This window comes from Oryx dammah, unplaced genomic scaffold (genome assembly GCF_014754425.2).
Source record: "Oryx dammah isolate SB20612 unplaced genomic scaffold, SCBI_Odam_1.1 HiC_scaffold_24, whole genome shotgun sequence".
Classification (NCBI taxonomy): Eukaryota; Metazoa; Chordata; class Mammalia; order Artiodactyla; family Bovidae; genus Oryx; species Oryx dammah.
The window spans coordinates 46,367,827-46,380,021 of NW_024070208.1; the positions used below are offsets into that span (position 1 = coordinate 46,367,827).

General features: G+C 35.7%; 1 protein-coding gene across 1 annotated transcript in view; it reads right to left on the reverse strand.

Annotated features, from left to right (window-relative positions):
• Positions 1-12,195, reverse strand: part of DACH1 (dachshund family transcription factor 1) — a 463,451-nt gene that overhangs the window by 449,708 nt on the left and 1,548 nt on the right. Inside the window, exon 2 of the mRNA XM_040267265.1 lies at positions 11,858-12,195. Coding sequence (XP_040123199.1) covers positions 11,858-12,195 — 338 coding nt within the window. The remainder of the gene's footprint in view (positions 1-11,857) is intronic.

Genomic DNA, 12,195 nt, shown 5'->3' on the forward strand with positions numbered 1-12,195 from the left:
AGATCTGTCTACTTTTCATTTCAGGAATACTACCATGCTTTACTTTAATGCATTGTGATTTAACCAGTCAATGAAAAGCCTGTGCTTTTGGTGTGAACTTATCTTGAGTGATCTTTTATTAATGCACATTAACCAATTTCAAGGACAATAGGATAAAGTTACCTTTGAAATGCTTTCTCAAGCAATGGATTTATGTTTATCTAAAATAATCTTCACACGAGACTGTTTATTATGAAAAAAATTAGGTAAACAAATTTATTCCAAAGAGTACCATTGCTATAAGAAAAATATTTTAATACACTTAATAGAGATATAAGAACCCAGATGGCTAATCTGATTTTTTTTTAAGAGATTCAGCTTTGTATGTTGATTAGTACAAAAGAAAGAAGTCACATTTGTGAGTTTAAATGTACTATTCTTCTCTTCTCAATCAAATGAAAAAGTAGAAATGCATGCAAATATTCAATATTCATTTAATTTGCATAAAGGTGCTTGAACAAATTTTTGATTCTAACAAGCTCATTTTTCATGCGTTTTGTCTTTCATCCTAATCTAGCATCTGTCACTCCTTTTTGAAGTTATTATCGGCCCAATTCCCTCTTGGACATGGTTGCTGGGTGACCGGTATCTTAGCACCCACTTTGACAGGAACAGATGTGAATCTGATCAAGAGATTTCCCAAGAGTACCTGAAATCACAAACAACTTTTGTGAAAAACAAACAGCGTCCCTGTCATGGGCCCTTATTTAACCCACTCCCCAAAAGAAAGAACAAAATAAGTATACCTCAGATCAAATAAATACCATTTAAATTTCATTTCCTAAACGTAGGAGAAAATAAACAAAAATCAATTCTGTTTTCATACTGTTGAATTGGAGGAATCCAATTTAAATATCAACAGCTTGAACACCCAGCTTGGACAGATATTTCCAGGTAAATACAAATTTACATTTCATAAAAAATTTCACTAGAGTGCCTACCAAACAAAAAGAGGATTTATTATGAGGACAATTCAGGTGATAAAGGTATTTAAGAGAATGAAAGTCCAAAGACTTCTTGTATTAGGTATGATGTAAAATTCTATGAAATATCAAGGATCACTCTACTTAAAAGAGAATTACCTAAAATATAAAAGTTCCACCTCTCCTTTCATGCATTATGTAGCAAGATCTTTCAATCTGTTTCTTTTTCTTTTTTGCAGTTCACTTGGTGCCCTATCAGTCATTATTGGAAATAGGGCTGCAAAGTGCCACTGAAAGACAAAGAAAGAAACTACACTTTATCACCAGTACAAAAGTCAGAATAGGTTGCCTTTCCTAAACTAGGTTCTTTGTAAGATGTGGTCAAGTCACATGATCTACCTCCTTTCCTTCCTTTTACAGTCAGCGAATGCGCAGAGCAACAGCCATGTCAAATCCCCATGAAACTAGTTGGGTCAAACTTTGAAATGAAAAGAAATATTTGTTGCCTTTAGAAATATGACATCAGAGTGATCTTAGGAAACATCCAAACGATGGACTTAATTTTCAGCTTCATTCAAACGATGTGTGAAGGCAAGGGAGAAAAATGTTAGCTGACAGTGAAACTTAATTTTGTACCACATGACAGCCAATAAAAAATAATAAGCAACACATGTGTAAAATCCTAAATATCTTCTCCTTGATGATCACAACTTATGATAGTAAGTGGAAGGTATACCTTCCACTGGAAATCTCTGTGTTTTTCCTCCAAACTCCAAGAATTGATTGTTATAATCATTCTTATTAGGAATTTTTATGTTTGGTCCTTGTTAATAAAGTAACTAATTATCCAAATGACTTTATTAATGCTAAGTGAAAAAAAAACTGAAGTCTTTGAAATAATTTCTAATTTTTATTTTAGAAGTAACTTACTAACCTCAATTTCAACATCAATCATGGAATTATTTAACCATTATAATGGTCATTTGGTATATGTGACTGGAGGGTATATATGTACATGTGTTGCTTTACCATTTATAAAATGTTTCTACATATACAAGATTGAGAGCAAGTCATTGCATATGATGAAGTAGGTTCTAAATCTAACTGTGGTCATTTAATGTTGCTAGTTATAAGCAAAAAGATATTATAATCCTACATTTTATATTAGTCATCCATTTGCATATATGTGATATGGCATTTTGATATTCTAGAAATTAAGCAAATGATTAACATCACTTTTCCAACTTAGGCCCAGTCCACATAACTAAAACAAAACTGGCTTTTATTTATGCAATTTGTCAATGATCTCCTTCATTTGTTACTGCTAGTGGCAAAAGTAGCCTTCTGGAAACATTTTCAAGTGATTCAACTAAAAATAAAATAAGAACTTTAACCTTTTAAAATTTGAGTCTAAGAAAATAAAAATATGTTCATATAAAAATCTGTATTCTGAAATGTAATCACAGGGATAACTCCCTGGGAAAAAAGTTTTTTCACCTACTAGGACTGACTTTTCTGTGACAAGAAATTAATAAAAAATACAAGGTAACCGTTTTACTCTAGGATGCATATTCAAAAGTTAGATATTTTACTTTAAGAAGTAGCATCTTAGTCACATGTGAAAACTTGAATAGCTGCAAAATTTTGATGGTACTTTGTCTTAACTGTGAAATGTCCTTCATGAATAGTATTTTGTAAATTTCTTAAGAATATATAGTTACGAAATTTGGGAGCTAAACAGGTGTTAACAAAAAGAAAAATCAAATTTGACCCAGAAGGCTCCAATATTAAGGTTTGAATTGGGATCAGTTCATTCCTTTCCCATGGGGTAACTTGTATAAATGTAATTCTATGGTTTCATAAAAGCAGGTCAAGTTTCTATCCCTGGGGGTCTTTTGGCAATTTGAAGCATGGAAGCACTGTTCCTAGCTACAAGTTCAAATCTGCATGTACTGTCAATAGTGTGAAGACAAAAAAAAAAAATCTGTCAAAAGAAGACATTATTCATCTTTGATTATAATATACATTTGTCAGAGCATTCTTAGAAGGTATGAATAAAGGTGTCAGAGGTCACAAGTCATAAACTATTTTGAAACCATTTTTACTAACTTATAAAAAGATATGCATATAAGATGCTGCAAAAAGGAATGGGAAATATTTTTACTTAGATAAGTAAATACAAAGATAAACTTGTTACCAGATGTCATTTTACAGTTACTATGTCCAAGTGTTTTTATTTTTATTTTTTATATTCTTCAAGCTTTAGATGAAGTAGTCTTTTAAGCAGTCACTATTTTATTAATATAAGCTCCTTTCTACTTTGCAAAAAAAATGCATGCATGCCTGCACTTTTCTCAATGATGTAATGACTTGACAAATGCCATGGAATGATTGAGAAAGTAATGGATTTCAATTTTACTGGACCTCTACCAGGTGTTTTCAAAGACAATTACAGTCCACTGCAAGAAGTGGTAATACACATCTCCTTATGTAGACCTGCAGATTAACCCATTGACCTCATTCCTAACTCATCTCATTGATGGCAAAGCTTTTAGAAGAGCAATCTTTTTTTCCTAGATTATGAAATTGTTTTCCTATCATTTATCCACGGATTTTAAAGGGTATGCTTGCTCTAAAGTGCAAGCAGCAATGAAATAAACCAATAAAAGATGTAGTGTGATGACATCAAGCACTTTAAATGTTCTTCAGTAATGTACAGATTCTACTACCTAATAGTTTCATGTCAATTTCATACAAAAAAATTATCAAGTATAAATATTTTTCATAGAGAATTAAAAGTATATCTTAGTTATCATAAAATATAAGTCTAGGAAAATCAAGATAAGTGTTTAATCACTATCTTAATCACCATATAATGTTGTATTTATAATCATATTTTAAAACATTTAAATATAAACTGCATCTTTCACCCTAAATTAATTTTAAATACAGTTTTCTGTGGTCATTCACTAAAGTCAAATTGGCCTTTCATGTGTCATTATAGAAAGCAAACTTAAGCTGTTTTTATAATTTGTTTGTCCTCTGTCTCTACGCTCTATATGCCTTTTATGTGCATGTGTGTGTATGTACATACACTTATACATATACGTAAAAGCTTTTCTAATAAAGATATTATAATTACTTAAGCATAAGCACATAGACCACAAATGGGTCTTATACAAACAAAAACATCCATCACAAAGATTCCTAAAATACTGATAAAAATTTTACACTTGTTGCACACACAAGAACATCCATCCTAGTATAAAATGTGTGATTGGTGAGACTACAATTAAAAATGCTCCAAGTTATTCATTGAAAATCCAGAGGCACTATTAAACTACAAACTGCCTCACTTAAGACATAAATATCATTTCCAAAAAGTTAAGCTAAAAAAATCAAATATTTTAAATATAAAATAAAAATTAATACTGTAGAATACATCAGTATTTTAGCAGAGCTGTGATGGGTTCAAAGACTAGTTACACCTTCAGTAATTTGTTTAAACCTAAGCAAAATGTTTTTAAGAAATAAAGCTATGAATAAAATAGCTCACGTACTGTTGCTATTAATACAATTTCAGAAAACAATCAGCTTAAGATTTTAACAAAACACTCCTCTGCTTGATGCGTGAAAGTAACGAAATATTTCTTAATTAAATATTCTCGAGATTTTTAATTACCTTTACTTTAAAAATGACCATATTTTTTAAACTGAATTAGTAAGATTTTACTAGAAATGCTTCTATGTGTTTCTATAATATAAAATAATTCTCTGTCAACTAGTACTCTTTCTTTCCTGATACATTTTCCTTGTCCTTGAAGAAAAGTCTTTCTTTTTTCTGTTGTGACTGGAGAGGTAATCTAATTATTCAGAAAGTTTTGATACCATATATAAATTCAAAGATAAGTTACACTGTGACTTTTAAATATGTCATTTAACTCTCCGTTAATTTATTCTAAGGACAGGAAAACATTTCTCAATTCTTCAATGTTACTAACCAAAAGTAACCAATCTAAGTTGCTGTCCATTTCACTATTTGCTTTGAGAAAATCATGCTTGAAAAGCATATCCAATTTTTTGTCAAACATATACACTACCCTCAAAATCCACTGCATAAATCTACTTATAGTTAAATTATGATTATTCTCAAATTATAGTCAATAATTTCTATTTCCTGCAAGAAACATGCAATATACTCTAGGTACTGTGTTCATCTTAGACATGTTTTAGATGCTTTAGTTAAACAGCCTTTTTTTTTTTAATCATTACTCTCTGAAACTTTTTTTTAAGGCAACTGGCTATTCAGTGTGTTGCCATGCTGCAGAGTTTTAGACACTTGAATATATTTTTAAGCAAAAAAATATAAGACAAATTAAATACATAGTGAATTTTCCAGTTTAGTAAGACATCTTTGACAACTTTCACTCAAGTCACGTATGTTTAAATGTGTAAAAGAATCCCAGCTTGATATCCTGGATCAACTCCAAACTAATATGAATCAGAAAGCAATAAGGCCACACCTTTAACAAAATTTAGTCATTGAGCATTTGGATATTCTATTTAGAAAAACCTACATGCAAATTTTTCCTAATGAGTAACTTAGAATCCTCTTATCTTATAAAATAAGTCCAAATAAGAACACACAAGAAATTTAAAATGCACCTGGCTTGAGGTTTCTGATTTTGGATCAGATTGTGATTAGCATTATTCTCTATTTATGGTTATATGTACTTAATAATTAAAATAAATATGTACATTCAAGTTAGACAGGTATCTATAATAGACACACTCAAAAAATTCTCAGAAACCTTCTGAAAGTAAGTAAGTGCATCAAAATAAAATGATCCATCATTTAATCCAATAATAATTAATTATTAGACTTAAAATAATAACTAATTACTAGACCAACTATAAATATACTATCCTGGTATTCTGGTTTTCCAAAAAAATAATTCGGTAACCTAACTTCACTATTCTAATTGAGTCATTTCTATTCTGTGACATATTCTAAAAAGGAAATGTCACCAATTAAGTTATTTAAAGGACAGCTAATGTAGCAAAAAATTATTTTTGATTGGAAATACTTCTGACCAATTGAGGAGAAGGCAAGTAAAGGAATTTGAGGACAATGTGGACTCACAGAGGCTCTGGTATGCAGAGATATATGAGATTTATGTAGATCAGGGCCTTTGATATTCCACTTACCTAAGCCCCATTTGGTAGGTTTTTTAAAAATTCAGGTTCTCTTCATTAAGAAGTAAATTATTGAATATAACAAATATAATGGAAAAGAGACTCCTTAATGTAGTCGCTAAGTCTGAAAATATAAATACAAATGTATTTTTAATGTATTCTTAGAATTTTTAGCTGCAACAGTCACAGAGACAAACACACACACACGCCTGACCAATCACAGTGCAGTAACTCAGTAGTTAAAAGAATGGCACATGCTAAGGTCATTCGATTCTCATAATAATTCAAACATAAAATGACAGAACTGAATATTAAATACATAGTAAAGCATCCAAACAGTTAATATCAAGTTTGTCACAATTTTTATTTATTTTAAAGGTATATAACGTCGTGTGATTTCTCCCCCTGGTGAGCAATCTGAAAACGAAATCCTGGAAAGATTAAATTCAGGCAAAGTTGAACTTTTTAAAGAACCAAGTAATGAAGACCTTAAAATCAAAATGTTTAGTGAAATCTAAAAGACTCACCTGTACCTATTCAGAAGGCATATTTCAAACTAAATTCCTCAGATAAAGATTCAAAGAGAGACATTTTGCAACCTGTGAGAGTTTCATATCTTATTGTATTTTGTAATACATGTGTTCTATGTTGCTAACACAATGCAATTTAAATGATTATTTTATGTGATTAACAGAGGCAACTGTGTGAAACAATTTAGTAAAATAACTTGGAAAGATAAAATAGTACTAATTGACAGTCAACGCACAAACTGTTCTTAAAATAACAACTACTTGGTTGCACATTAAGCTAATTTACAAATGCTACTTACATTCCAAAAACAAAACAGCAAATGAGAAACAATAAAGCGTATTATGTTTTCGTATGCTAGTGAATCACACATGGTAAATCACCAACGAGAAGAGTTATTTATGCTCAAATCCAGCCAAGACTTTAATCAATATTGGGTGTCACATCTCAGGAGGCTGAGGGAGGTAGTGAGGCAAAAAGAGAGTGGCTAATATTGGTCTCAATAATTTATACGCAATTTCCGTGATATGTGGTAGATTAAGCAAAATTTAAAAAAAAATAACAGCAGATTTAGACTAACAAAATGAAGTTTAAAAATTCTGTCTTACATGTAAATGCAAAAATTTTATGCACAAAAACTCTGAAAATCAGCCTATTTTGCAATTTATTTTACATAATACTTGAAGCTTCACAAAATAAAATACTATATACAAATCAAATTAAGTGTCTCCCGGTATTAACTGTGGAACTCAGAAAGTAAACAAGCATGATCTTTATAACTATGTGCACTTTGTTACAATAATGAATATAATATTATTGGAGACTAACTCCAAGAGAAAAAAAAGCAGGTTTGAAAGATATTATCTAAATAACTCAAGAATTTGTATTTTGCAACATAATTTGATTAAATAAGGTAAACCCAAGGTTAGAATAGTCTTAGATTTTATTTATGTATTAGCCATTAAACTGGAATTGACTAATATTTAAAAAGCGTTCAGAAATAAGTGAAAAGACCAAACAAACTTTCACATTTTAGGTCTTATTCTTCTAATTATGCCATATGTTTTTTGAAATGTTATAAAACGAAACATTAGACTTTATAGGAGCCATTAATCAACTGTAATACAAAAAACTTTAAAAGCATAGTCTCTTTTCATTTGAAGTAATTTTTTTAATTTCTCTGTGCCAAGTATCATAATTATCTGTGAGAAGTGAGTCTGTATTGTGTTGAAACTTTCTACACAGAGGCATAAAGGCATAACTCCATGCCACTGAACAGCATGCAATGAAGGAAATGTTAAATAAATATTGCCATTTTCTGTTAAAAAAAAACTTCTGACAAAAAGAAGCAAGCCAAGAATTAGAAAATAGTTTATCCTTCTTATACTAAACTTGCATTCATATATTACTACTGAACAAAAAAAGACATGTAAATTCTCTCAATTTGCTGTCCATAGATGGTATTGACTTTTAAGACAAAAGAATACTGTCTATGAATAAATGTCTGATAAAACTAACTGGAATCTTTTCAAGTTAAAAACTCCACAAATCTAGGTCTATGTAGGACCCAAATCACAAGCTGGTTTGGAAGATTCTGAGACAAAATCATCTTCTGGCAATATTTAAAGAAAAATTCATTTTCGATAACAAAACAGAACCAAGTCACTTTTCATTACCTGAATTCACAGAAAATCGAATCCTAACCCAAATCTCCAAACAAGCGACTGACTCAGATAAACAGAGACTTGACCATCTCCATAATTACTTTTCTTTTGTTGTTGCTGTTTAATGGTTACCAGTTAATTAAGTGACCTCTGTTGCAACACCCATGTTCATGCAACTAATGTTTAGTTTAAAAATAATAACTGGAGGAAGCTGATCAAGGTCAGATTTTGTCCTTTGACAACTTTTAAATATATTTCCTTATATTTTCTTTCATGTTTTGAAACCCCTATTTTATTTAGCTTTACTATCAAGGAGGTGACAGTCTCTGTTTCATCTCCTTGTGGTAATGACAGATGGCTTCAACATTTATTCTAGTGTTCATAGATGGCACACTAATGCAATAGCCCCAAGCAAATTAAATGCACTCCGAGTTTTTTTTTTTTTTTACTAACTTACTGAGCCACTTTGAGTAAGTTTATGAACCCTTCTTTAACATCACTTTGGTTCCTCAGATTTCCTGGTATCTAGATACTATTAAAAGACATAGTTAGATATATATTCTATAAAAAGTTGAGAGTGTCAAGATGTGATATTTCTTGCACACTATGTGTGTATTATTTCACATAGTTTGCCTTCTTGCACCGTTCTTCTGCATAAATTATTCCTTTAGATAGTCTCTTAAATAGCCAGAGGAGAAAGAAACAAGAATGAAAGAAATCAATATATATAGATGAATGAAAAAGGGTTTTAATAGTAAGGAAACAAACTGGACTTGAATGAACAGGATGATTTTAGTTTGGGAAATTCAAGGTGAAAAATATTTTAGCTATTGCTTCCAATGTAAAGAAGAAGGCAATAACACTTGTAACTATCACTAAAAAGTAAGGCATCACAATGTAAACAGTGTATTTTGGTGAGAGTTCAGTGACAAGTTTTCTATCTTCTTAGTCAATGGCAGAATTAGGGAAACCTAGGTATATATCTGCAACTACACACCTTTTTCAGTATTTACATGTTATTTAGGCTTGCGAAAGTCCTCTAGTTGATAAAAAGATCAAAATCTAACAGTAAATCAACAAACTTAACTACATTTAACCTCAAATGGAGTTCTGGAATAACACATTTCATTGTAAAGTAGTAAAACTTTAGAGTACTGATAAGATATTTTTGAAAGGATAAACAGTTTTACTGAATTTAACTTTTCTTGGTTCTGAAAGTTTTAACTCCAGAGCCTTTGTTAACCTCAGGGAAAAAATATTTTAAAATTCTTTCCTAGTAACTTTAAGAATATTCTCCAACCATATGGTGAAGACTTCAATTCCAAAACCTAAGCAGAAATTTTAGAAAAAACAAAAGCATCAAGGAAATAATTGTAAGAAGTTTAACACTACCTGTTTTAAATTGATTATAATTTCATAATCTTTGAAACAGTTTTCTCAAGCAATTTTTTGTGTGTTATCTGAAATAGCCATTAATTATCTAGTACAGTGTGTGCTGTGAAAAACACACAAAGAAGATTCAAGAGCAGAGTGGTTTGGTTACTAAAAAGAAAAAGAGCGCTTCACCAATTTACTGGATAGGTATTTTATCACAATCTTATCTGAACTGGCTTCAGATTTCAACCAGCATTCTTTATAACAACTCCGTAACAATTTTCTGCCCTGATTTAAACAGCTTTAACAGCAGATTTTCGGCAAATATTTTATATTCTGTACACCCAAGGTCTCTAATTATCTCTGTAAATGACGTTTAGTGATGAAGATTCACCCTCAATCTTTACTGCCACCTGTCCATATTCTTGGGCACGCGCGCATACACACGCGCGTGTTCAGCATTCACCGAAAAAGAGTAAAAACGAAGGTTCAAAATCCAGATAAACACCCATGCCCCCCATACAAAGAATGAAGTAAACACGGAAAAGAGTTTCTGGCTGGGTCAGGGTAGGACATTTACTGGATTGGAGTTGGAGCCTTTCTCGTCTTATAGTGTTCCCAGGGCACAAGCCAGAAGTCTTCCTCCAAGGAAGAAATAGCTAGAGGCTTTTCTACCTCGGTTTCCTTCTGGTCTAGTCCTGCGCCTCTCTCCTTCCCGCCTCAGTTTCCTTAGCTATACTAGGGGCACACATAAAAAGAAGTAAAACTCCGTTCCTCCTCCCAATCTTTAAACTTATTTGGAGGGTACCGAAGTTTCCGCACAAATTTTGCGCGCAGTTCCCACGCGCTCACTTCGAGACTCCAACTTTCCCTGCTTGCTTTTACACGGCTTCCCCGAACTTCTCCCTCCGCAGCCAACGGTGGGGCCAAGACAGTACAATGAGAGTGGGTGGAAAGGATCACTTCTACCCCGAAACTGACAAGTTACCCCACTCCCGCCCCCTCTCGGTAGATCCTCCCCCAGTGAGCGTTCATTAGCATAAAACTGGTCCGGCCGGGCTCAGGGTCCCGTGGCCTCCAGGGTTCGCCCGCTTTGCGGGACTGGGGGAGCCACGGCACCGGTATTCAGGTCCACAGAGCATCCCAGTGCAAAACCTGCACCTGCTCATTGAGTGAGCTACTAACCTTAAAAAAAAGAAAGAAAGGAAAGAACAGTTTGGAGAGAGAGAGAGCGAGACAGCAAACAGCTGTCTTCCCTCCCCATGTCTCCAGTTCAGCCTCCAAGAGTCCCAAACACCCGGTCACCTCCCCCAACGGCAGGAACATTGACGGTCCCCTCGCGACTGCCCCGGGCAAACGTACTCCTTTATCTTCTTTGCACACACACGCTCGCGCGCGCGCGCGCGGACACACGCACAGATGCGTGCACACACAGATCCCTCCCCTCCCCTCCGCAGGCTTGCCCTCGGGTCTTCAGGGCTGAACTCAGTGTGAGTCCCCCGGGATTACTCTGGCCTCTCGGCCTCTGGGACCGTCCCCCTCCCGACCTCCAAGTGACCCACTTCCTAGGCTACCTCGCGGGGCGCTCACCCCTAGCGCGCCGTCCTGCTCCACGAACCCCCCGGGGCAGGGTTACGACCTCCCTCCGACCCCAGGATCTAGCCCCGCGTCTCCGAGCAGCCGGGCTCGTGCCCGGCGCCTCGCGGTGGAACCCGGGTCCGAGGGAGAGTGCAAACACTGGCAGCAGCGCTGAAAGGGTTCCCCAGACGCCCGCGCAGCCCAGGAAGGGCGCTGTGGCCCCTGGAACGGCACCATCCGCCTCCTACCCGCCCAGTCCGCCCCGAGACTTGGGGTTCCCGCCAGCCACATCTGTCGAGCCCCCGCGTCCGGGCGAGCAGGGGCGGACCCGGCCGGAAGAGCGCGATCTGGGCAGGGTGAGGTGCCAACTTCTCAGAGAGGTCGGCAGCGGCCAGCGAGCCCCAAGGAAAGGGAGTAGAGGGCCGCGCTCGCCCGGGGCGCGCGGAGAGAACGGCGCCAGGCAGAGAGCGAGGGAAGGGCGAGGGGACCGGTTGGGAAGGGACCACAGGCGGCGGAGACTCCCTCCCCACCCCCACCGTCCCCCCGGCTCTTTACCTGGCGTTGGTGCAGTCATTGTAGAGGGTCTCGAAGTCCTTTCTGGAGATGAGTTTGCAGCGGTTCACTCCGGGCTGGATGGCGCCCAGTCCCCTCAGGATGCGAACCTGCTCCACATTGCACACCACCGGCGTGATCTCCAGCCGCTTCAGCTTGGTGTAGACCGTGTGCAAGCCCCCCACCAAGTGCTTCAGGAAGAGGTCGAAAGCCTGGGGCAGGCAGATCAGCTCGCAGCCCTCCACCGTGAAGGAAGCCACTTTGGCCCCCCTCAGATCCACCATTTTGCACTCATTATTCTGGGGGGTGTTTTCCACTGGGGACGGGGTCGAGTACACGGG